Here is a 26,051-nt window from a genome sequence, read left to right on the forward strand (position 1 = left end):
ACTTGTAACCTCCTGGTACTTTTGACCTTTGGAGCCAAACTCAAACCAATCAGACACCACATTGATTAGTTGTACCTTTTTTAATGGACCATTATACCCTTTTGCTTTATTGGCATATAGCAATAGCTTTCCTTAAGTTTACCAACTTGTGGACCATGATGGGTGTACCAAATGGCTACATTTATTTACTTTGATTTACGTTAAAGATATATAAGTTATGAAGTCATCAAACGCATTTAAATCGTGATGATTGGGTTTTATGAAGAAAAAATTACATGAAAAAGTAACGTACTTTAACTTGATTCATATTTTGGGTAACGTACTTTCAAAACTTTCATTTTGATACCTAAAATATAAAGTTTTAAACATTTAAGTACCCAGTTAACAGGTTGAAGGTCAAAAATAAATGTGAAACCTATAAATTATGGGTTATTTGTTGTTGGTAATAGTGGGTTTTCGAGTCAACTTACGTGCACCGATTAATACATATTTTGGGGGTTTAACGGTTGTTTAATGAGAGTATCTCCAAAATGGAGAATGGAACTTCCAAATCTTTGAAACAAAAATAAATTCAACTTCAACAAATTCTCTATTTTGGAGATTACAACATTGATTATATTATTAAAATATTACATTCATCTAATAGAATATTATTTCTCTCTTTAAATATTTATTTTCAAAGTTTCATATTGGTGAAACTATATTAAAAAAAGAATAAATTGAATGAAAAAGTAACGTACTTTAACTTGATTATTATTTTGGGTAACATACTTCCAAAACTTCCGTTTTGGTACCTAAGATATAAAGTTTTTAAACATTTAAGTACCGGTACATCATTCGCCACATCAACAGGATAACCAGTTAATGCTTCAACCGGTTACCCGGGTAATTGAATGCTTAAAACTTTACATCTCAGGCATAAAAATGAATTTTGAAAGTACGATACCCAAAATAGGAATGAAGTTGAAGTAAGCTACTTTTTCATGCAATTTGTCCTAAAAATACCTCTTCATTTTAGAGAATCTGAAGCAAAAAACATGCCCAAAATCTCCATTTTGAAGAATCTATTGAAGATGCTCAGACGATGTCAGTCAAGAGACTAAAAAAAGGAAATAAATTGCAAACCCCGATGACGATAAACGTAATTCCAAAACCATCAGGACGAAAAATAGAAATCATTGACAAACCACAAGAACGAATATCATCATTACTCGATAAATCATGAAAAAAATCAAATATTTAATTTAAAATATAATGATTTTTACATTTATGCATAGTTTACATTGTAAGAAAACACCTACTGAATTCATCTTTCAGAAATTAGAATATGTGAAGACTTTTTTTTTTCTCTGTATAGAGTTTGAGGGATTTGAATCAAAGGGTTTAGAGATTTAAGGATTACCCAACTGAGTGTGAGACTGAAGGTATTCGTTTTCCTTCCGAATGGCGTCAAGGTCGGCTTCCAGTTTCGCCACGTTCAAACTTTGGGTACCGATACGAGAAAGCTTAGTTTCAAGCTCGGTAGCTTCTCTACGAGCTCGATCGGTTGCGAGGATCTTTTCTGATATCTCTTCGAAACTTTCGTGGATGACTGTTAGCAAATCGTGAGCTTGTTCCCCGGCTTGGTTCTTCTTTGACTCCCTATATAAATGGGGTTAGTTTCGGTAAATCAGATTGTGAAAATATGTGAAACCCTATTAGAACACTGTCGAAAAGAGTCTTTGAGGAGAGAAGGGAGGTTCCAACATATATGGATAGACGATGTAGGACTCTAACTTGCCCCCTCCAACGGAGGCTAGACGGGCACAAGAGGGGGATAGATGGCAGATACGAACCTAGAGATTTTTCCAAGTGGTGGCACCATTTGACTATAAGAAACAAATATAGGGATATTTTTTCATAAAATCATCATTGGTGTTTTCATATGTGACGTTCTATGTTCAAGCTTTTTATTGCAAATTTTTTTCAGAAACATAATAAACCTGAAATTGGAAGCTAAAAACTAAGAAAATGACACTAACAGGATTAGAACTCGGGTCTGGGGTGGAAGAAACGTCTTGCAAACCAACTCTAGCAAGGGAAGCTTGTGTCCTCATTGTAGTTTCAAAATATATACGATAGCACACAACAAATTGATACGGTGACACTTTTCACAACCCTATAGTATTTTATACTACGTTGGAGGAACGAAGCAGTGGCCCGTGCTACACCACCTCAGTCCATTCCTGCTAGATGGGCACAGATTGTCCAAAAGTGTCGAATATATAGAGTGGCAGACCTTGGCTCTAATGCCATGTGAGAACAGAAGGGAGGTTCCAACATATATGGAGGAAAATTTGTCTTCTAAGTCAATGTAGGACTCCAGCATGCCTCTTTCGACGAAGGCTACAAGTGCACAAATTGTCCCAGAGTGTCAATAAGGGGCTAGATAGGTACAGTTAGCCAACTGGTTAAGTCCCTAAAGTGGTAGACCTTGGCTTGGCTCAGATGTCACGTGAGAATATGTGGAACCCCATTATATTACTCTCCAGAAAAGCCCGGACAAGGAAGGTTTTGATGTGTATTGAAGAAAAAGGTCTAAGAGGCTGTTTGGTTGGTTTTTCATTAAGTCGTGTATGGATAAAGCTGTTTGTGTGAATTAATCTGTCCGTAAAAATTTGGAAGGTTTTTGTTTGGAAGGGTTTTTCATAGATGGAAGGAGCGTGTTTTTCAATTGGGAGGGGTTGTTTCGGAAAAACATGGCTTTCTGCATAAAGCTCCCTCCTAAAAACTTACTGAATAAGCCACTTTCTACATCATTAAGCCACTAACCAAAGAGTCATGTATAGTTGACCGCATAAGATGACAGTCTCATTAAGCTGCTAACAAACCGGCTCTAAGTCTAGCCGATGTAGGTCCAAACATTGCATTTGTACTTTCGTTCGAGAAAAACAGGGTTTCATGCTTGAAGGAAACTACTAATTTCCAATTTCAAAATTGATATCATAAGTCAAAAAAATTTCAAGCAAGTTCAGATTTTGCCAATCTACAGCTGAAAGAATAGAGTTGACAGTAGTTTACCTCAGCAGTGTTTCATCTACCACAGCGTAAGTTCGATGCAAGCGTTCTTGAATCATGTTACTCTCCAACTGAAGCTCTCGGGTCTCTTTTAAGATACGTTCTATGTCAATGTCCTGTTTCCGGCTGTTCTTGGTGATTTCTTTTATCCGTTCAATGTAGGATCTTCTTGTCGCCAATTTAGGTAGTTTCTCAATTTCTGTCGACAGCTTGGAAAGTTCTTCCTCCCTGAGTTATAACGAAATATCCAGGATGCTCAAACGGGTCTGTTGAGAAACCAAGCCAAACGAAATGACCCCAGTATATCCCGCTCTAGGGCAGGGTGTGGAGGGATAGGATGTAAGCAGACCTGACCTCCATCCAAAAAGATAGAGCGGCTGTTTCTGTGAAGACTCCTGAGTTGAAAATTTCTTAAAAATGAGCGGAATGGCGGAGAATACTTTACCTCTGCTCGGTTTCAGACAATACTGATTCAGTGTCCTGCTCGAGTTTTTTCCACTTCCGATGTTTTTCATGAGACTCGGGTTGTTTTGCACATAAAGCTTCTTCAAGGTTTTTTCTCTTATCTTCTAAAGGCTTCATGATGGCTTTCCTGTAGTAGTCTAGATATTAATGTTTTTAAACACAATGAATTACTCCCTTCGTTCCAATATAAATGTCCATAATGAAATGAGGTACAGTTTTAGAAATGTGTAATTATTACATTTTTTAATTAACCAAATGACAAATCGTACACTTGATAATAAATAGAGAGAGTAATGAATTTCTCCATCTCATAATTAACCGTAGAATTGGACAATAGGCCCCTACTTTTGAAATTGATTAATTATTTTGGGACAAACTAAAGTAAAAAAAATTCGGACATTTGTTTTGGGACAAAAAAAGTATATGGCAGGATTCAAACGAGAACACCCATGTTTAACAAAAATGTGAGAACACTTCTGAACCTCCAAATTAATTAACCCATAATAAATGAAAATAAATTAGTATTTATAAACAATTTTCTGTTATCTTAGATTTGTCTTTTATCCCTTAAATGTTGCAAGTATCATCAAAGATTTCTTATGTCGATGCCTCCGTTGTCGATAATACATTGATAACAATATGATAATACTGTGATAATGCATTGATAAATCGAAGACTTTTTATGATGTGATAATGCTGTGATTTATTGAAAACTAGTGATGATCACGTCCAAAATCATTGATTATGTCTGTTCATTATGTGATTGCAGTTTTTCCCATTTTACCCTACATGCCTTCTATATTCCAAAAAAAGGGTAAGCATTTATTTAATATTTTACTGCTTCTAAAACCGTGACCTAAAATAGAATGATGGGCTTACAAGTGTTCTTGCATTTGTGTTCTCGTTTGAAACCTTCCATAAAGTAAATTAGTATATTAAAGATCAAAATAAAGAATCATGGGTGTTTTCTGTATTTATTTGCTAAAGATGCCAAGACATTTTTTTTAATACCATTTTGACTCCAATTCCGCTAGATTTCGCCTCCTTGCATCTACTTGCTCGGTGAGCTGCACAATGTATGAATCCACAGAGTTTTGTTCATCGCAAGCCATTTCCACAGCCGCTTTCAACAAATCATGTTGCTCTTCCAATCGCTGCAACTCTAATGACTTTGCAGTCACTTCATCCGAAGTCACATTTTCTTGATTTAGTAACATTTCTGTCTTGTGACTCGTCTGTAAATGGTAGACATTTATCAAAACAAACTTCCGTATTCTTACTCCATATAGAAAAGATAGCACAGAAAATTATTACTAGTACTTGTCGAAAAGAGAAAAAAGTGGCAACATTTTCAAGTCCTTCCTCCTTATGTTTGATGCCAAGTGTTTCATCATTACTTATAAAAACGGCTTGCATATTATCAACATGCAACTATGTTGTAATAGAGCTTTGGGCTATGTTTGGCAAACTAGCTGATAAATCTAGCTTTAGGCTAAACTATATATGTTTGGTGAAAACAATAGATAAGCTAGATGACAACGTAAAATGACGTAAAATAATATGTTGAAAAACTAATTGGAAAAATATAAGAGCGTCTCCAACATATTCTCTATAATTTCTCCAAAATAGGGAACCAAAAGTTAGAATCTTTTGCAAAATTATAATTCAAATCCAACATATTCTCTATCTTAGAGATTTCAACATTAATTATATTATTAAAATATTCTACAATTTTTATCATCCCAATGCACTTTTAAAAACAACTTCAAATAAACTAATAATAATAATTCAATTTCTATTTTCTCTATTTTAGAGAATTTGTTGGAGATGCTCTAAGGGGCATAATTGGAAAAAATGGAAAAAGCCCCAGGAGCTTATTGAAAAGTTACTTGAAAGTTGAAACAACTTCTAAAAAAGATAGATTATGGCCAATCAAACGGTGCTTTTCATAAACTCAAAAACAAGCTAGCTTATGCATGCCAAATATGGTCTTGATACAAAAATCTGCAACTGTGTACTTGCCTGGGATGATTTCTCTTGAAGAGACATTTGTGCCTGCTCGAGTTTATGTTGACCGTCTTCCTGAGATATAACCCCTCTGTCACCTCCAGCAGAGTTTCTTGAATACTGGGTGTCCTCGGTTAAACTTATGCCGTTTTCCATACCACTCAATCCAACATTATCAGTGTTCGATTTCCCATCTCTATTAATGTCATCAGCTGCAATATCTTTTTCAGCATATTGGATTGAATTTGACACTGCTTCTTGACTTCTCAGATTCAGGTCTTCAACTTTGGTATGCAAATCCTTTGCGTTTGGTGATACTGCAGTTGTAGATGATTCAGAGAGCCTCCCAACCAAAAATCTTATCAACTTATACATGTCTTCTTCAGATGGATACAGGAACTGCCGTAAGCAAGAGATATATTCTGTTTCTAAGAATAATTTCAGAACAATAATAGTATAATAGGTTAATCTAATTTGATTATTACAAACTAGTGAAGTATATTAGTTTACAACCTTAGATAACCCTAATTAGGCCAATTATATCTCTAGTATAAACAATTTACAAAGACTTACTTCTTTGTTTATTCTTTCTGTTAGAATATGTAGTATCCCTGATTCCTTTTCTAAAAGGGCGCTTATAGAGACATAAGAGATCCCAATATATAAGTGAGGGAAGCCACAATGGCCACCCCCCTGCCTACAAGGTGAACAGTTCAGCTTACAGCACAGTGTGTTATCCACCACACTAGCTGGTTGGATCTACGACCACAGGAACTAATCAATCAGTCTGTTCTGCCCCATAAGCATCTGGATGATTAGTTAACCGATAAATTAATATTAATTAAGTTTCAAGAGCGTTTTAGCGATACAATTTAGTTGAACTTTGATTACATAAAAGATCATATTCATTGAGTTAATATAACAAAAAGAGTCATTGTACATGATATTCGTGGAAATTAATACAATATGATGTACGGTGTATAATTAATTGTAATGGTAATTGTTTCTTAATATTGTTCATTACTTCATTGTTTCTTCATTTTATGCAATTAATGACTCATTATAATGTTCATTGTTTCATAATAATCATATACACTCATTGTAATTTTACTAGAAACATTCAACTAGATTTAAATTTTAAGGAAAAACAATCAACATTTGAATCACATTTCACTAAATTGTCTTGGTCATGTTTCTAATTTCAAAAATTATCAATTTATGATATTAAGGGAGGGGTTCCTAAATATATTATTATTAGCTTATCAAAATGGGTAATTTTTTTCGAGTATTAATCTAAAAATGTGATCTTAGATAGTTTATCAATTTATCGAGTATTAATCTAAAAATTCTACTTATTAGATTGAATCTAATAAAGGGGAGGATACATTTTGAATTTTGAGATAAAATTATTACTTCTAAAATACAAACTGATATAACATTTCTCACAAATTAATCCCAGCAATCTAATGAGCTTTAACGCAGTTAACAAAAAAAATCGTACCATTATTTATCAATGTTTAAGTTGAAATTAGTTCATCTGACGTCAAAATCCAAATCGCATATTTTTTCTCTAAGGAAGAAAGTACGGAATAATGCCTCTGGTGACCACTTCAAACAGAATCACTCACAAAACTTCAAGTAGTACGTAAAACACTAAACGAATCACTTGAAAAGAGCATAATAACGTATCAATAAAAAAAAATCAAACAGCAAGATAAATCAATCAACAATGTTAGCTGAACAAAAGGATAAACATAAGAGAATAGTACTAGTACCTTATGGAAGCTCATGTCGCCGATGTAACCTAGGTCTTTGACTGACGAAGCCAGATCGGTGCAGATTTTGAAACGATCTGCCATTGAGTCCGGTAAAGTGATCGGAAAGGATTCCGAGTTCGAAATTATACGAAGAGAATGAGCACAGATCGACACCAAGGTTTCCGGTGCTAGATCTTCAACTGATAAAACCTCCGGTGGAATCGGAACTCCAGCGTTTGCCAGCGAGTTCAACAAAATCTCTTGCGATTCTTCCATCTCTCTGAGACTGATTACGATTACGAGTCATCTTGTTTCCATCACAACTATCATCTATGTGTGAGATTGCGACCTATTTACCTCCTAACGACGTCGTTTTGTAGATTTCGATGTTAGCAACTTTCGTGAATTTTAACGAAAAATAAGATCAGAATGGTTTATAGGATTTCATTGGTTTTTATTACTCTCTACAAATAATATAAAACAATTTAAATTAATATTAAAAAAGTTATATATATTAATATCATATAATAAGTCCATGATCGAATATTAAAAAATAGAACTTGCAATAGATTCTTTTTAAACGTGGTTTCATGACTTGTGTGTGAATTCATTAGAGTTGTTGACTAGTGGTACGGTGCGCTAGACCAAACCCGCTCGTCCCGTTAGAAGTCGTTCTCCAAAAACTAGGTTAGCTCGGGTTGGATCGCTAAAGTTAATAGGCGGATTTAGAGAATGGAAAAAAAAATCGAACAAGCCCGCACGGCCAGTGTATTATTATAGTTGATTAAATTTTATATATAATAAACAATTTATTGTTTTTTATTAAAAAGATTTAAAAGTGACTTTGAGATGAAGATTTGGAATCATGTGAGATCAAGGGTTTTTCATAAGATTCGTAAGACCAATTCTCAACTCTTAAATTAGATCTACAATATGAATATTAATAATCACAAAATTGTCACCGTGCAACTTTAGACCATTAGCTTATAAAGTTGATCAATGAACATAAATTTATCTTACGAATCTCACAAAAAACTCTTGATCTCACGTGAACCCAACTCTATGTATGTATGTATGTATGTATGTATGTATGTATGTATGTATGTATGTATGTATGTATGTATGTATATATAGAGATGAGTTATTATACAACTCTTTACATTTATACAACCAATACAATCCAATCTCAACCGTCCATTTAATTTAATGAATATGTAATTTAATAGAAGTTTTGATTGTTTCCTAATATAAAGTATATTGATCATAATTAATGAAGCTTATTCATCTTCCATAAATATTTAAATTATAATATATAAACTCTTTGTCATTTTCATAAATATTTCAATTTATTAGGGTGCATTGGTTGTACAAATGTGATGAATTGCATTTGAAACAAACTCTCTCTCTCTCTCTCTATATATATATATATATATATTATATATAAATGTGATATGTTATATAATACGTCTCGAATCTCGATCTTAAAATATTATGATTTATATAAGTTATGTTTTTTAAACGTAAATAGGATGTGGGCAAGCCCCCAACCCATTTATAAGGTGGGTAAGCACAAGTCCATGAACACACAAAAGCAAGCTTGGGTTTATTATATTAGATCCCGTGAACAAAAATATTATGTTAAGCATGACCTGGTCAGACCCAAACCCGCATGATCACCTTTAGAATCTATAACCTTACAATTACAATTACAATTTATAAGTGATATAATTAGGTAAATTTCTAAAAATGTGAAAATAAAATTTTAAATAAAAAGTTAAAAAAAAAACAGTTGGAGCTTGTAAAAAACAACCATCATGAGAGACTTTTTAGAACCCTGGTTGAGATGCATTAATTGTTTTTCACTTCTTTTGAACAATAGAGAAGTATATCAATCTAAAACTTTATTATGAAAACTACTAGATTGTTTGACAGTTGTCAAATGGTTTGATGCAAAATGATTAAGTGGTTGAGATGGTTAAAATGCTCTTATAATATAAAGCAAAATGAAATATAATTGTTTAGTAATTATTCAGAATGAAATTAGGATGCTAAATGGTTAAGGAAGACCCAATATACAAAATCATTTAGAGGATTTTAGAACCATTAAGAAGCAAATTTTTTTTTGAAAAACAAGATTCAGCCTTAACGATTCAGATACTGCTTCTTAATAAAACTATTAAAAATTTGTTAAGAGTGTTAAATTCATTAAATATTCTAACAATATAATTAATAAACCACATGGTTTAATAATATAATTAAATCTGAATTACGAACGAAAACATGGAAATAACAATTTTTCTGGGCTTCTTGTCATAAACACCGGGCTCTTAAACCAAACATCTAATGGACTGTTGTGTACTCGATTTCGCTTTTTATGATGTTTTTAGGACCGACGGTGTGGACCGGCTTGAGGCCATCGGTTAAAAAACCTTGCAATATAGCGATGGTTAAGACACGTACGCAGTTTGCGCTACATATGTTTTGAGTTTTGACAATCATGTATAATGGTATCTAATAATTTTTTAGCAAAACACAAGACAAAATACGAAAATCAAAATTATCCACGATCCTGTAATTTACTGGAATAATATGATTGGATTAATATATAGAATGAATCTTCCGATACCAATAAAGATTCCAATTCAACGGGCCTTTCGATACAATCATATAGATCTTTCTCTTTGAATAAGATCTCAATTTCAACGATTTCAGATATTATACAACTAGAATCCCTCTTTTTTCCGATCCAGTTCCTATTTTGCATTTTCTTTTTTCATTTTAGAAAAAGTATGAAGAACGGGAGGTTAAACGAAAGGTTATACCTAAAAGTTCGGTATAATAGGTTAAACCTAGACGAGAATTCTGATTAATTTAGCAAAGAAACGAATAAACAGATTCATCACCCCTTTTATTCAAGTTTAACCCTGACCAAGGGAATCATCATCATTAAATACATTAACCAAAACTATAGCATAAGTATATATAGAAAAAGTTGACAAAAAGTTCTTGAAACGCTGCTAGAAGTAAACTACATGGGTTGTGACATAGTGGTTGAGGTCCTGGAGGAAGTGGTAGAATATTCCTATTTGCCATGGTTCGATTCCAAGCGTACACAATAATTGTGGTCGTTGAGTTTATCAAGACTGATTTCTTACAGTCATAATTTGTCGGGATCAGACATAACCTGAGACACCCCTCCAAGTATCGTATCATATCAGTTAGCTTATGTTCATCCGAACTAGGATTAAAATAGATTATATATTTGGGAAGAAAGATAAGAGTCCAGTAGTTCTTACATAAATCATGTTCTTGACATGATGAACTTAGGGGGTGGTTGGTCAGAGATTATGGCACCAAGGGTGTGTTATAACTACAAATTCGCAAATCTTTTAGCATCTAAAATTGTTGACATGCTGTTCAACAATAGAATCAAAGAGACTATATAGTTGGTACGTTTTAGTTGAAACAATTTAGATCTAAAACCCCCCCATTAAACAACACTCGTTATACGATCATTTCGGATTGCCAAATGGACTCCGGGACTCAAGATGAGATCGAGGATTTGTCATCATCTCCACCACCACCGATGGGTTCAATGCAGATTACGGGCAACAACAACGGGTTTGTTCATAATATCGATTTTATGGCTCAAACTTACCTTAGAAACAGATCGAGTGCTCAGATTGATATCCAAGAAGATACCGTCTCCTCCATTAAAGACCGCCCGCTTCCCATTTTTCTCAAGGTGTTTGATGAAATGACTGAATGAATTTTTTTGTAGTAATTTGTTAGAGGGAAGTTCCCTTAGGAACCCAAAATTGATTAGAAACCCGAGAACCGCTCATAGTGCACCATGTGTCCCTCTTTAAGATGAATATTATCCATCATGAATCACACACTCATGATGAATATGAACAATTTATTCATCATGAATCACATATACATGATGAATATAGACATGTTATTCATCATGAATCACACAATCATGATGAATAATACGTTGATATTCGTGATGAATATGTCACGTGTTACGTTATTGAGAGGTTCCTGGTTCCTAATCAATTTTAGTTCCTTACGAAACCTGACACTAATTTGTTATACTACAAGATATGAAGTTTTCTTATTTTGAATGCAGTTTGAAGATATAGAGTTTAAGGTGAAAATGAGCAATGCAACACCCGGCAATCCAGTGAAGTCGGTTATGTCAAAGATGGTTTCGCAGTCGAACAGTGAACATGATGATTATAAGCAGATTTTGAAGGGTATCACGGGAAGCATTGGCCCGGGTGAAATCCTTGCTTTGATGGGTCCTTCCGGAAGCGGAAAAACGACTCTTTTGAAGGTGATTGGGGGAAGGTTACGTGAAAACGTCAAGGGAACCGTCACATATAACGAGGTTCCATATAGTCCAGCTCTTAAAAGAAGGTGGGCTATAGTCATTCAACTCCGTTAAAGCCCATGTTCTACAACTATAAACTAGCTTATTTTTTCAGTTAATTAAAGAGCTCTTTATTTTTATCACTACTGATTTTAATATGAAGTATATTAGTGGTTTGTTTTAGTTATATATTATATAATGTTAGAATTGAGTAATTTTTTAACGTTGTCATTTTTGCTTATTTTAGATTTGTCGGTTGTCAACTAGAATATCAACTAGTTTTTGCCAAACATAATTAATCTATCAGCTAATTTTTCATCTAGCTTATTAGCCATAATTAAGCCATATAAATGTATATCTTTCATCTTGTGTTGGATTCTACTAATTGGCTTTATGTACAGGATCGGATTCGTGACCCAAGACGATGTGCTATACCCACAACTAACGGTCGAAGAAACTTTGATTTTTGCTGCATTTTTAAGACTTTCGAGTAGCATGAGCCCAAAGCAAAAGTACGACAGAGTCGAGGTCATTCTTAAAGAATTAGGACTCGAAAGGTTGGTTTAAAGTTATGTTCCAATTATCATGTTATATGAATGTTTTCCTTGCTAATTCGTTGTTTTGGTTTTAAAACAAAAAGATGTCGTAAAACACGAGTAGGAGGAGGATTCATAAGCGGGATATCCGGGGGTGAAAGAAAAAGAACGAGCATTGGATACGAGATCCTCGTTGATCCTTCATTGTTGTTGCTTGATGAACCAACTTCTGGACTTGATTCGACATCAGCTAATAAACTCATTCAGATTTTGAGAGAAAATGCCAAGGTACACTACAACAGAACGAGGGGTTTTACACAACGGGAATTCATAACTTTATGCGGTTTTACAACCGTGTAATAAGTTACAATAGCATATGTATGTGCACCTTCTTACACAGTTTTGGGACCGTGTAAAAAGGTCATCTTTTACACGGCGTGATCTTTTTATAAGGTTTTAGAACCCTGTAAAAAGATCATCTTTTTACCCTGAAAGAAGATATATTTTTATATGGTTTTAGAACACTATAAAAAGTTGCATCAAAACTGTGTAAATATGTACATGAGGCAGGTTTATTCAATAACCTTAAATATTTTAGGAACTCAGTAACCATCTATTTTGTGAGTATTCATGACGAATATTATGACTGAATATTTGTCATAACACTTTTCATTAATATTTTATCATGTTATTCAGCATGAATACTCACAAAAAAAATGGTTCTTAAGTTCCTAAAATAGTTAAGGTTCCTAAATAAACCTCCCTTTGAACATATTTTTACATGGTTTTGATCAAGGTAACATGCTATAACCCCATGTAGCACAAGAAGTTGAAAATTTTGCTAATGGTGTTTATTCTTTCGGATCAGGCGGGGAGGACGATTATCACAACGATCCACCAACCATCGAGTAAAATGTTTCATATGTTTGACAAGATCTTATTGATATCCGAAGGCCACCCTATGTACTACGGAAAGGCAAGAGAATCAATGAGCTATTTCTCGTCTCTGAGGTTCATCCCGGACATAGCCATGAATCCTGCAGAGTTCTTGTTAGATTTAGCAACCGGTCAAGTAAATGACATTAGTACCCCTGACGACATCGTAACTCCTAAAGGCACTTGTGAATATGAAAGGGCAGTAATTAGAGTAAGACCTCTTTTTAGCATCTCATTTTCCATATTATTTGTTGGAGTTCCAAATCGGCTGGATTTAGACCATTTCTTTTTAACATATGTTGGAACCTCCCTCTCTCCTCAAATACTTGTTGCCACCCTTCCTCCTCTGTTTGAGAACCGTGTGAACGGAGAGTGGGCAGAAAAGGAGGTTGTTCTTTCGAAGAGTGATCTAATGGGGTTCCATAGTAATGAGCCAAGGTCTACTACTCTAGGGTCTCGACACTCTGGAATGATCTGTACCATTTAGCTTATGTTGTAGGGGCATGTTAGAGTCCCACATCAAGTACACTTGTATCATGTCTCTTCAATATATGTTGAAACCTTCTTTCTCTCCTAAACAACTCTTTTAAAGAGTAATCTAATGGGCTCACATGGTATCAAACCCAAACTCTTAACACTCCGGGGTCTCAATACCCTGGGACAATGTGTCATCTAGCTTTTGTTGAAGGGTACGTGTTAGAGTCCACATTGGCTATAGTTGGACCATCTACCTGCCTTCTCTCCTCAAAGGTTCTTTTGAAGAATAATCTAATGAGATCTGCACACTACAACAAAATTGATTTTATAGGACGCCTAAAATGTAGAAGCGTCCTAAAAAATACTTTATAGGACCAAACCAAAAAACGTCATATCTAAAAGTGTTACAATAAGTTTATAGGATGATTTTAGGCGTTTTAACAAGTTTTTTAGGACCCTTTTGAAATAAAGTGGTGCATTAACTATTTTTTACAACACTATTTATAAACTGTCCTATAAACACAAGTGTCCTATAAAAAGATGGGTTTATGAAAGTGTCTTATAAAATAGCTAAAATGACACTTTATTTTTAAAAAGTCTTAAAAACTTGTTAAAACGTCTACAAGCATTCTATAAACCTATTGTAATGCTTTTAGATATTATGCTTCATAGTTTGGTCCTATGAGCCTAAGTTTTATAAATTATTAAATTAGGATGCTTAGACAATTTAGGCATCCTATAAAACTAATTTTGTTGTACTGGCATATTCTCACATTCTTGTCAAAATTTTGTTTATTACCGAATAGTTTCTAATCTATCGTATGCAACTAGTATGTACAACTCAGGTATAAGACCGAACTCGAGACCAAAGAGAAGGAAGCAAATCATAGAACGGGAAAAGCCCCGGAACATCTCAGATTAGCCATTCAAGTGAAGAAAGATTGGACAATAAGTTGGTGGGATCAGTTCTTGATATTATTCAAGAGAACGTATAGAGAACGATGGAGAGATTACTTCGATACGCTACGAGTAGTTCAATCTCTCGGAGTTGCAGTCTTGTTAGGCCTTCTATGGTGGAAATCTAGCTATGCAACCGAGGCTCACCTTAGAGATCAGGTAAGATTCTACTCATCTCGTTAAGAACTAAATCAAACAAAAAAAAACGAGCCCAGTATATCCCACCCGAATTTGGGGTCCGAGGAGAGTAAGATGTATGTAGACATGACCTCTACCTCAAAGAGTAGAACCATTGTTTCCATGAAGACTCATGTCATTGACTTTCTGGTTAAGAACTAGAGCTGATCATTTGTGTGGACTTGGGTCGGGGCCTAGGCAGGCCTAGCTAATTTTTCTTGTCCAATGGGCCTAAATATGGCAAATTCAAGCCCTTTTTACTGGCTTGAAAACTTTCCCATAGATGGGCCTGGCTTGCCCATGTGCTAATGAGCCTAAAATATTTTTTATATTTTTAAGAAAACAAAACTTATATAAAATTACAAATTATTTAAAATAATTCAAAATATTTAACAATTTTTCCAAATAAGATAATAAGAAATTAATCAATTGAGGTAATTATGCTTTTACTTTTAGATTTCTAAAGTGTTATTATCATGAATCATAATTAAGTGAGAATTGATAAGTATAAAAACATTTCAATTTTATTTGTAAATTTAATCATAAAAGTTATTTATAAAAATATTAACGGGTTGGGCGGGTCTGCCAAAAAAATTTCCGTAGCCCATGCCCACTTATTAATTTTAACAAGTCAGTCCAGACCCGTCCATTTCTTTGAGAATGATAATCAAGTCCGCTTTTCTAGTGGGCCGGACAGGAAGGGTGGTCATCCAACCCTTGAACAACTCTATAAATAAGAACTAAAGAACCCACACAAGAAGGAATAAAAATCCCCTTTTGGCCATGGAGGTTCAAATACGGTGACTTCGGGCTATCTGCAAAGCAGGTGGTCCGCTTGGGATTAGTCGGCTCCTATAGCGGGTTGGATATCCAGGTTAATAAAAAAATAGAACTAAAGAACCCACATTTCTTTCTTGATATTTGTCTCAATTTCTTCGATTCTTGCAGATTGGCTTGTTATTCTATGTGTGTATTTTCTGGACATCATCATCAATATTTGGAGCCGTATACGTGTTCCCATTTGAGAAGTTCTTTCTCGTGAAAGAAAGAAAAGCCGATATGTATAGGCTGAGTGCGTACTACGTGTGCAGTACGTTGTGTGACATGATCGCACACGTGACTTACCCGACTGTTTTCATGTTGATTCTATACTTCATGGTCGGGTTCAAGAAAACTTTGCGATGCTTCTCCATGACATTGTCCGCGATCTTATTGATTGCCATAACTAGCCAAGTAAGTTCTAGAATTTAAATCCATTAGGGTGCGTTTGGTACAGTGAAAATGACATAACATAAAATGGATCACTGATCCATGTTTGACAGAACTTCTATGTGGAATAAACGAAAACATAGTAGAACAAGCGTGTTCCATCCCCACCCCATTAAACAAGGTGGAACAAACTTATGTTTTACCAATATAACCTCAAAATAAAACTTAATTATCTTCTGAAACATCAAATATGCCTTCCTCTTTACATTTTATTCATTTTCTAAATCTTATTTATCGTATTTTATGCTCTTTAGGCTTCCAGTTTATTTTTGTGTCATTTTAATTGTTTAGACGAAAACTTTGTAATGATATATTTTGTTATATAAAATATTTATTTTATTACAATTCAATAAATTACATAATTAATCAAAATATATAAACAACTCATTAAAGGTAAATTGGTCATTTTATTTGTTCTATCATGTCCAGTCTGTCTTACCACATGTTGAACAACTGTTCTATTTTGTCATGTTTTATTTTGTTTGAATATCAAACGCACCCTTATTAGACATTTGGGGAAGTAACTGATGGACTTCTTTTTTTGATGTGAGTAGGGGGCAGGAGAAATGTTTGGAGCTGCAGTGATGAGCATTAGAAGGGCAGGCATGGTTGCTTCTTTAATACTAATGTTGTTTCTTCTGACCGGAGGTTACTATGTTCAGGTATGAGATTAAAAACGGTTGGAGTCTCACATCAGTTAAACTTGGATAATTTATTATCGATATATGTTGGAATCGCATTCCCTACTCAAAGAGCTCTTTTGAAGAGTAATCTGATGGGGTTTCACATATATTACATGGTATTAGAGTCGAGGTCTATCACTCTAAAAGACTCAACACTCTAGGTTATGTGCACCCATCTAGCCTCTGCTTGAGGAATGTCTTGCAGCCTCACATCAGCTATATTTGGACCATTTGTCATTAATATACGTCGAAACCCCTTTCTTTCCTTAAATGGCTCTTTTTGAGAGTATTCGAATGGGGTTTCACATATCTTAGGGGTTGTCTACTCTTTTTTCTATTAAGTTATGTATGGATTAAGTTGTTTGTCGGAAAAATTTGTCAGTCTGAAGGATGGGAGACCGATGGCTTTGAAGGAGGCAAAGAGAGAGGGTTGGATTGTTTCCGGGGCATTTTTTGGTATGAATTTGTATGAGATGGCTTAATCGGGACAAGTGAGGAGTCTTGACTTATTCCATATAACCATTTTGGCTTAATGGCTTAATGATTAAACCATAAAGAAACACTCTTGTATGGTTGAACGAATAAGCAGCCCAGACAATTAAGCTCATTATTAAGTTGTAAGTAAACAACCCCTCCTTAGATGGTACCAGAGCCAAAATTTACCACTTTAAGGAACTGACACTACGGGTATTATTGTCTAGCATTCTTTGGAGGAGGTATGTTGTACTTTGGAGTTCCACATTGGCTAAACCTAGACCCTTTCTCCCTTGATATATATTAGAACCCCCTTCTCTTCTCAAATGGTACTTTTGGAGAGCAAAGGGTTGTTTGATTGATTTTTCATTCAGTCCTATATGGATATATGGATAAAGATGTATGTGTAGATTAATTTGTCTGTATAGATTGAGAAGACTTATTTGGAAGAGTTTTTTCATAGACAAAATGAGTGTGTTTTAATTGAGATGGGCCTGTTTGTAAAAAAACTTGACTATTTGCACAAAGCTCCCTCCTAGAATCTTATTGAATAAGTCATTTTCTATATTATCAACCTAATACCAAATAGTCATGAATAACTGACCAAATAAGTTGCGAGTCTTATTAAGCTCATTAAGCTGCTAACAACAAGCCCTAATCCAATAGAGTTCTACATATTTTACAAAAACAAAGTCTCAATATTCTCGAAAACGCAAAAAAGCACCTTCACGAGTCAAGACAAACTACTTATAATCTCACAAATTGGTTTTCGTTTCTTCTCGTTGCAGCATATACCGAAGTTTATGCAATGGTTGAAGTACATTTCGTTCATGTACCACGGGTTCAGGCTACTATTAAAAGTGCAATACTCGGGTGACGAGTTATATGAATGCGAAAGCGCCGGAGGATGCAGGCCGTTGCAGAGTTCGCCATCATTCGATACCGTAAACTTAAAAGGAGGATGGAAAGAAGTTTGGATGCTACTAGGAATGGGTCTAGTGTATCGTTTGTTGGCCTACATATGTCTTCGTAGAAAGATTAGCCAATGCAATATTTGAAAAATACCCAAAATACCCTTTTATTTCAAGAACCCCATCGCATCTTGTTGTATGATCACAAAAGGGTTTTACTTGGAGAAATTCCCATGCCCTTCATAAGACCTTATAAAGTGGATAAATATCAATTACCCCCTTCACTTTTTAGGATCTTACATTCTAGTCCTCTTGGAAATTTATATTTCGATTAAGCACATAACTAAAAGAGCCCATTACGTCTTTTTTTTTCTCAACAGTTTGTTGGAAATTACGATTTTCGTCCACGTGGTTTCAAAATCACCATTTTCTTTCTTCTAGTTTACCTTTCATTGTTATTTTTGTACTTGTGGTTTAGAACTTATTACTATTTTCATCCCTATAGTTTATAATTTGTTGTTATTTTAGTCTATTATACTTAAAGGTAGGAGTTTAGTCTAGGAACAAAAATACCAATAAATTATAAACCATGAGGACGAAAATTGCAATTTCAAAACTACAAGAATGAAAGTTGTGAATTTTAACAAACCACGGATATGGAAAAACATGATTTACTATAATTAGAAAGTATGAATTAAGAAAAAAAACAAACACTTATATGCATAGTTAATGTTATAATATTTCGAATTCAAGTCGCAGAAATACGAACCGAAGAACAAATAGTTTAAGGTTATTCATCAAGTCTTTATCAGACATCCCGAACCAAAACATTAAAAAAATCAAAAACTGAACCGATCTGAACCAATCCTGTAAACAATACATATTTGGGTTTGTTTAATTTCAACTCAGTTGGCTTATCCATTTTAGGGACGACAATATTGATTATATTATTTAAGTATTACATATATTTAATAAAATATTACTTCTATATCTTAAATATTCAATTTCAAAGTTTCTTATTAGTAAAAATATAATTTAAAAAAAACATTTTTCTCTCGTGATGATAATTTTTGGAGAGTTCTTCAAATTTAGAAATTTTCACTCTTTATCCTATTTTTTCCTTTGGGTTTTAGCAAAAAAACTGCCCAAAATCTTCATTTTGAAAAATATTTTAGAAATGCTCTGGCAACAAATTCTCTAAAATGGATAATCAAATGTCAAAAAATCTCAGGGAAAAATGTGGATTTATCTCCAAGAGCTTCTCCATTTTAAAGAATAAAATGTTATTTATATTATTAAAATATTTAATACAATCATTTCTCTCTCCTAAACATTTAATTTCAAGGATTTTCATTGGCAAAAATAATAAAAAAATAGTGTCTTTTTCCTAAGTAATCATTTGTTAAGAATTCTCCAAATTTAGAGATTTTCATAATAAAATGGGGAATCTATTGACGATGCTCTTAGTTGCTAACATTTATTGTAATTAAACCGGATGCTTTTAAGGTCGTTTACCGAATGTTTACCAACAAAAGTCACTGCACTTACTTGCCTTATCAGGTAACATTTACACCCATCAAAATGTATTGTTGATAAACATTTTGGGCCGGTAAGCGTGTAACAGGTAAGAGTCTTCTCCCTCTTTTCTAGGTCCTTGCTATGCTTGAATATCGTTTATCAAGTAATAGTCTTTTTTCTCACTTAGCAGATAAGATTTTTGATTTTAACTATGCCTAAATGCCTCTTATCGGATAAAACTCTAACATTGTCGAGACGTTTACCCGATAAGAGTTCTATAAGCAGACCATTAAGCTGAATTAAAAACATAATGACTACTTCACGTTTTTGCACATGGATTCTGTGCGTATAAAGAAGGTCTGTATAAAGTCAGAAACTTCGCGGACAAATAATATCTTTTCTTCACTGTGGATTGGGTCACCTTCATCCTACATCCAATCCATCACAAATTTCCACTTCTTCAAATTCAACTATAAAAATGGAGCTGGTTCCATATTCCGATCCTAATACCACCGCCACTTCCACCTCCACTTCCACCTCCACCTCCCCCGCCTCACCGCCGTGGCAAGACATGTTCCGATCAGCCTCCACCCGCAGACCAGATCCACCTCCGCCACCGCCGCCGCTAACCCCACCACAATCCACCACCAATCCAGATCAATACCAGGATCCCTCCGGCGACTCTTCTCTCTCCGGAGACTCTCAGGTACGTCTAGCACTCTACATAGCCATGGCACACGCCGGATTAGCCTTTGCTATTGTTCTCCTCTACGGCGTTTCTAAATTACTTGAGGAATATCTCCGGCCGATTCTCTGGGCGGTTCTTTGTTCGATTCCACTTCGAGGAATCCAACAAACTCTTGTTTCATTTTGGTCTGAGCCTCTGAAATTAGGGCTTACAGAAACTATACTAGCTATACCTGTATCTATTTATAGGGTTTTCATTGAGACACTTGTCGAAATCAGAGATGTGTTGTATAAACTAATTGGTCATAAGAAGAAAAAGAAGAAAGAAATTCGGAGAGGAAAACGAAGTGGGTTTTTGATTTTGTTGAGATGGTTGGTGTCTTTTTGGGTTTTTGTGATGGCTTATGAACAATTTGATGTTCTTGGTGCCATTACCTTGTTAGGGTTAGGGTTTATGTTTACATCTACTAATGTAGAATCTGCTGTTTCTTCGTTTCGAGATCGTAGTTTTAGAAAGAATCGTAATACAGCGTTTCTCACAAAATGGATTTCGAATCGGTTGGAAACGATTGTGGCAATTGGGTTGATTTTTGGTATGATTGTGGGTTCTTTGGCTGGGACTATGTTTTTCTCTTACAAGATTGGAGTTGAGGGGAAAGATGTGGTCTATTCGATAAAATCCCATGTGGAAGAGAGCAATTATACCGAGAAAATCGGGTTGAAACAATGGATGGACGACAACGATGTGGCGGGGATGGTGGATCGATACACTACACAGTTTTACGAAACTGTATATGAACAGATTGATAGTTTAGCAGTGCAGTATAATATGACGGAAATCGTTCAAGAAATGAAACAAATAGTTGCACCACGACCCATTAACTCTTCTACACCATCTACGGCATTGGCATCCCCAAACCCATATGCGGAAAAGATCCTAAGGTTGAAAAAAATGGTTACTAATCGCGAATGGGAAGCAATTTATCCAGAAGTTAACGCCATATTTAAGGAGGCGCGGGTCAGCAGGGAGGATATGATTGAGAAAGCAAAAGCAATTGCTTTTCAAGGAAAAGATGTGGTTCAACGAGTGCTTGCAAGTAGTAAATCGATTGTGGGTGGAAGCACTAAGCTCGTTTTCGTAGTTATCGAGTCGATTGTTTCTGGAGCAGCGGGTATTTTCAATTTTGTTTCTCAGTCGATGGTTTTCATATGGGTTTTGTACTCTTTGATAACATCAAATTCAGGCGGGGTTACTGAACAAGTTATGTATATGATTCCAATTTCAAGATCGACTAGGACTCGGTGTGTTGAGGTTATTGATAAAGCTATTTCTGGGGTTCTTTTGGCGACAGCCGAGATCGCTTTCTTTCAAGGATGTCTCACTTGGCTTTTGTTTAGACTATTTAACATTCATTTCTTGTATATGTCAACGCTGCTTGCGTTTATCAACCCCTTGCTCCCAATATTTCCCTATTTCTTCTCAACGATCCCAGCTGCATTGCAACTGGTGCTGGAAGGTCAATATGTGCTTGCCATTTGCTTGTCGATTATTCATCTTTTGCTTATGGACTATGGTACTACCGAGATTCAAGAGGACATACCTGGGCACAGTGCTTATCTCACTGGACTTAGCATCATCGGTGGAGTGGCATTGTTCCCATCTGCATTAGAGGTAAATAACAATTAGGATCTTGCCTAATCTTAGGTGCAGGTTCAAATGAAAAACCATAAATATTTTGAGAACATAAAGAACTAATTATTCATGATGAATATCATGATAGATGCTCAAACCGAAAATTATTCAGTGAAAATGTATGATAATTCATCTTGAAAGTGCATCATGGATAAGGAAAATGCATGACAGTCATGAATGTTTAAGGTTATTCATCATGAATAATACTGAAATAGTTGGTTTCTAGTTCTCAAGATATTTATAGTTCTCATTTTAAATTTGATCCAATCACAGTTCTTTACTTCCTATGCTTGACATCATGATCAGTTCTTTATCGTTGAATTTCCATGATGCAGGGAGCGATAATGGGGCCACTGATTACAACTGTTGTTATTGCTCTTAAGGATTTGTATGTAGGATATGTTTTGGATGAACCAAAAGAAAGCAAAAAGGAGTAGGGGATGCTTGGCCTTTTTATGCCATATTTGCAGGAGAATCCATGTAAGCTCTGAAAAAGTTCATGTACAAAAATACGTCTTCTGGACCGATTCCAGTGTATTACTGTATCGCACCTTCTTTTTACAATATTATTCTTTGGAAGCTTGTATCGTTTGAAGCAACTGAGTGTTGATATTTAATTATTTATGTTTATAAGAATATGTCTGCTGTTGTTTTTTTTGCAATTCTACCAAGCACCTAATTAAAATTCATCAATAACATGGACTTTTTGCTACTTCATAAACCTCCTTAACCAAATTGAGATAATAGAATAAGAACGTACAAATCATCATTACAAAAATGCAGAAATGGACACGAAATTAGGAAGCATGACATTGATCACAGAGCCTAAATCTACATCTGTCTACGTTATTCTACTCCTGAACCAAATCACCATGAAATGAATTTCAAATAGAGAAAACAAATCTAACCTGGTTGGAGAATTGTGTGAGAAACAATATCCGTCGATTAGTATTTCTATGAAGGTCCGAAAATGCGCAAGCGTCCTTGTTCATTACCGCCGCCGTCTGCCATCATGAAATTGATCTTATGAATGAAAACATTAATGGCGGATTATGCATTGGATGAAATTAAACCCTAAACTAAAACAGATGAATGAAAACGTAGAGGAAGCTTCGATCGGATCAATTTTATTTAAAAACAGAGGGCGGAACCCTAGAAATTACCTTCAGTCGACGACGATGCACGTAGATCGTCGGAAGGAGCGGAGAGAAAGGAATTGCTTCCCTGCTCTTTAACTGCGATTGCGAGTTCCTTCTCGACTTACAAAACATTAATACTCTCCCATCCCTGGGGTTTAATAAATTGCCAATTCTACCCCCTAAAGTTTTACTAAATTGCTAATTTTACCCCTCATGTTCTCAATAGTTTCATTTATGATAACCTATTTCTTCCCTCCCAAAATCTTTATACCAAGGTGCTATTCCTTTTTGGTTTAATGATTTCATTAAAAGACAACCTTTGATGAAAGATCCAGATCTTGTTAGGTAAAATAATTTAGGTCGTAGCTTGTTCAAACTACAGTTGAATTGCTTTTTTGCTAGACCATAATCATGTCATTCAGATATTTTCCACAATTACTTTTGTCTTCTCTACTTTGTTCGTTACATTTTCATCAGTACTTCTTTGTTGCTTTTTTTCTTACAAAAGATTAAGTAAAAGTGGTTAGAAAGGGAAACGGGTGTTTTGAAAGGCTTTCTTGTCTGGTAAAGTACAAGACAGTCAGTCGACGTAGGGGCATCTGTAACACCCTCAAAGCCCAAAACAATGGACTGGTCCAATAACATTAAATACAACTTAAAACCATGGTGGAAGTTATTGGTAGTCTACTGCTTGGGACTTATAAGGAGCTAACAATTTTCATCTTTTATCCATGTTAGACGAGTTGTTACAAACTCCCACATTTAAACTCCTAACGTCCTCGTCAGGCCTACCCAAAATCTTCCTATTTGCATTGGCAATGTGAGATTCGCCTAAGATGTTACAAACTCCCCCTTTTAAGGACTCATCATATCCGATGAGGTTTGCCCCCATCATCCCAATGGTACAAGGATCAGCTCTGATACCATTTGTAACACCCCTAAAGCCCAAAGCAACGGATGGTCCAGTAACTTCGAATCCAACTTAAAACCATTGTGAAAGTTATTAATAGTCCACTACTTGAGACTTATAAGTAGCTAAAAAGTTTCATCTTCTATCCATGTGGGACGAGTTCCTTACAGTAACAGTTAGCTATTAAATAAACTTCTCGTCTACTACGAAGAACCTAGTAACGAGGTTCGAATCTTGCCTCTATACTTGTTTGTTGTAGGCATTAGATTACACTTTTAAATTTCTTCGGCTTTTTTAATCTAGTAGTCGTGTTAGATTTCTTATTTACTATTTTCTTTATATTCTGATAAACGCTAAATATCAGATAAAAAATTCCTTTTTAATGTTGACCGACATGCACAGACCTAGCTCAATAGTAGGGGGAGTTACCCCCCAGTCAAACCACTAGTCATCGAGATAATTTTTTTAACCTTTTCTCTTATTGCCCCCACTCCTCTGACTTATTCCCCCAACCCCCTCACTCGTTGCTCTCTTTCTCTTCTCTCTTTGGTGCCCAAAGAACAAGATTACTGGAGGGTTTCCTAGTCTGTATTTTACAGATCCCACACAGTTCAACATTGGTTTTTAGGTTCAACCTTGGTTTTTTGTTTTACACTCACTATTTTGGGTATTTCTAAAAACTTATTCTGACTTGTTGACTTCCTTTTGATTTCTTAGCCTCTTGATGTTGATGCTGATGTTGATGCTGATGCTGATGCTGATGCTGTTACAAAAGTTTGAATTTTTTAGCCTATTGAGTCTTGATGTTGCTTTTGATCTTGCATTTCTTTAGCGGAATGTGCTACAAATTAACATCGATGTCGCATTTTATGCTATGAATTGTTACAAAAGAAGTTCCATTGAAACCTTCAAGACAATATATAATACGCCCATCAACAAAAGTTCTGGATCTGTCATTACTAGTTGGTCCTTCAATGTTGAAAATGATCAACTAATGTTGCCTATTATTCGTATGTTTTGCCGTTACTTTAATTCTTTTACCCGCTTATAATCATTAACACTTGTTGTTGCTACTTTTGCTACTATTGTTTGCAAATACGCATACATACATATACTGTCTGCTACATTTTTTCAGCAATCGTGGGTCATCGGGTCAGTTTACCCGTACTAACTAATTCCCGAATGATCTAGAGTAATCGCAGACAAACCACTATTGACTAATGTGCCACAATCCAAATGACATGAATATACTTGAAGAGTGTTCGTCTATGCCTTGAATATATGTCATTATATTAAATCTCCACATGGAAAATAATCTACTTGTATTTCGAAAATAAAATTAATCAAAACAATTAAATTATTTATATTGGACAAATTGCATGAAAAAAGTAACGTAATTTAACTTGATTCTTATTTTGGGTAACGTACTTTCAAAACTTTCATTTTGGTATATAAGATGTAAAGTTTTAAACATTTAAGTACCCAGGTAATCGGTTAAAGACTAATTTCATATTAAAAAGAGACTAATTTTAGATTAAAAAAAAATTCATGTCACTAACTACGTCAGCAAATAATACTGAGTTGATACCACATCACTCGTCACATCAACATGATAACCGGTTATTTGGATACTTAAATGTTTAAAATTTTACATATTAGATACTAAAATAAAAGTTATGAAAATACGTTATCAAAAATAAAAATCAAGTTAAATTGTTAAAATACGTTACTTTTTTCATACAATTTAATCATTTATATTTAAACATAAATTTTATTGTATTATATTAATTTTCATTATAATTTTACATTATACAAATGGGGGGTGCTAATGGCACCCCTTATAGGGGTGTGTTGATTGTGTTGGGAATTGTGTTGAGATTAAAATTTAGAAAACATCAAATCAATTTTAAAAATATATTATATTTAATTATTATTAGTATTTAATATATATATATATATATCAATTAATTAAGTTATATTATATAATTATATATATAATCTTTATATACTTTACATATAT

At 34.6% G+C, this 26,051-nt stretch overlaps 3 protein-coding genes across 5 annotated transcripts; 2 read left to right on the plus strand and 1 right to left on the minus strand.

Moving 5' to 3' along the window:
• Nucleotides 1-1,261: 1,261 nt before the first annotated feature.
• LOC112508198 (coiled-coil domain-containing protein 22) lies at nt 1,262-7,641 on the minus strand. Of its 3 annotated transcripts, none has more exons than XM_025112985.1 (6): nt 7,305-7,641; nt 5,545-5,928; nt 4,534-4,757; nt 3,503-3,649; nt 3,061-3,285; nt 1,262-1,641 (listed from the first exon to the last, which is right to left on the minus strand). In XM_025112985.1, exons 1-6 carry the CDS (start codon nt 7,560-7,562, stop codon nt 1,392-1,394), a joined length of 1,488 nt encoding a protein of 495 aa, XP_024968753.1. In that variant the 5' UTR covers nt 7,563-7,641; the 3' UTR covers nt 1,262-1,391. The 3 variants fall into 3 exon arrangements, with proteins under 3 accessions (XP_024968753.1, XP_024968754.1, XP_024968755.1); XM_025112986.1 differs by having other exon boundaries at nt 5,545-5,957; nt 7,305-7,365; XM_025112987.1 differs by having other exon boundaries at nt 5,545-5,951; nt 7,305-7,326.
• A 3,139-nt stretch (nt 7,642-10,780) lies between these two features.
• On the plus strand, nt 10,781-18,231 carry LOC112508108 (ABC transporter G family member 26). Its single transcript, XM_025112890.1, has 9 exons — nt 10,781-11,031; nt 11,422-11,711; nt 12,066-12,221; nt 12,305-12,488; nt 13,069-13,347; nt 14,445-14,729; nt 15,696-15,980; nt 16,571-16,678; nt 17,962-18,231. Exons 1-9 carry the CDS (start codon nt 10,816-10,818, stop codon nt 18,229-18,231), a joined length of 2,073 nt encoding a protein of 690 aa, XP_024968658.1. The 5' UTR covers nt 10,781-10,815.
• A 1,854-nt stretch (nt 18,232-20,085) lies between these two features.
• LOC112507816 lies at nt 20,086-22,644 on the plus strand. Its single transcript, XM_025112533.1, has 2 exons — nt 20,086-21,961; nt 22,318-22,644. Exons 1-2 carry the CDS (start codon nt 20,174-20,176, stop codon nt 22,417-22,419), a joined length of 1,890 nt encoding a protein of 629 aa, XP_024968301.1. The 5' UTR covers nt 20,086-20,173; the 3' UTR covers nt 22,420-22,644.
• Nucleotides 22,645-26,051: the final 3,407 nt, after the last annotated feature.

This window comes from Cynara cardunculus (genome assembly GCF_001531365.2).
Source record: "Cynara cardunculus var. scolymus isolate 2C chromosome LG 2, CcrdV1, whole genome shotgun sequence".
Lineage (NCBI taxonomy): Eukaryota > Viridiplantae > Streptophyta > Magnoliopsida > Asterales > Asteraceae > Cynara > Cynara cardunculus.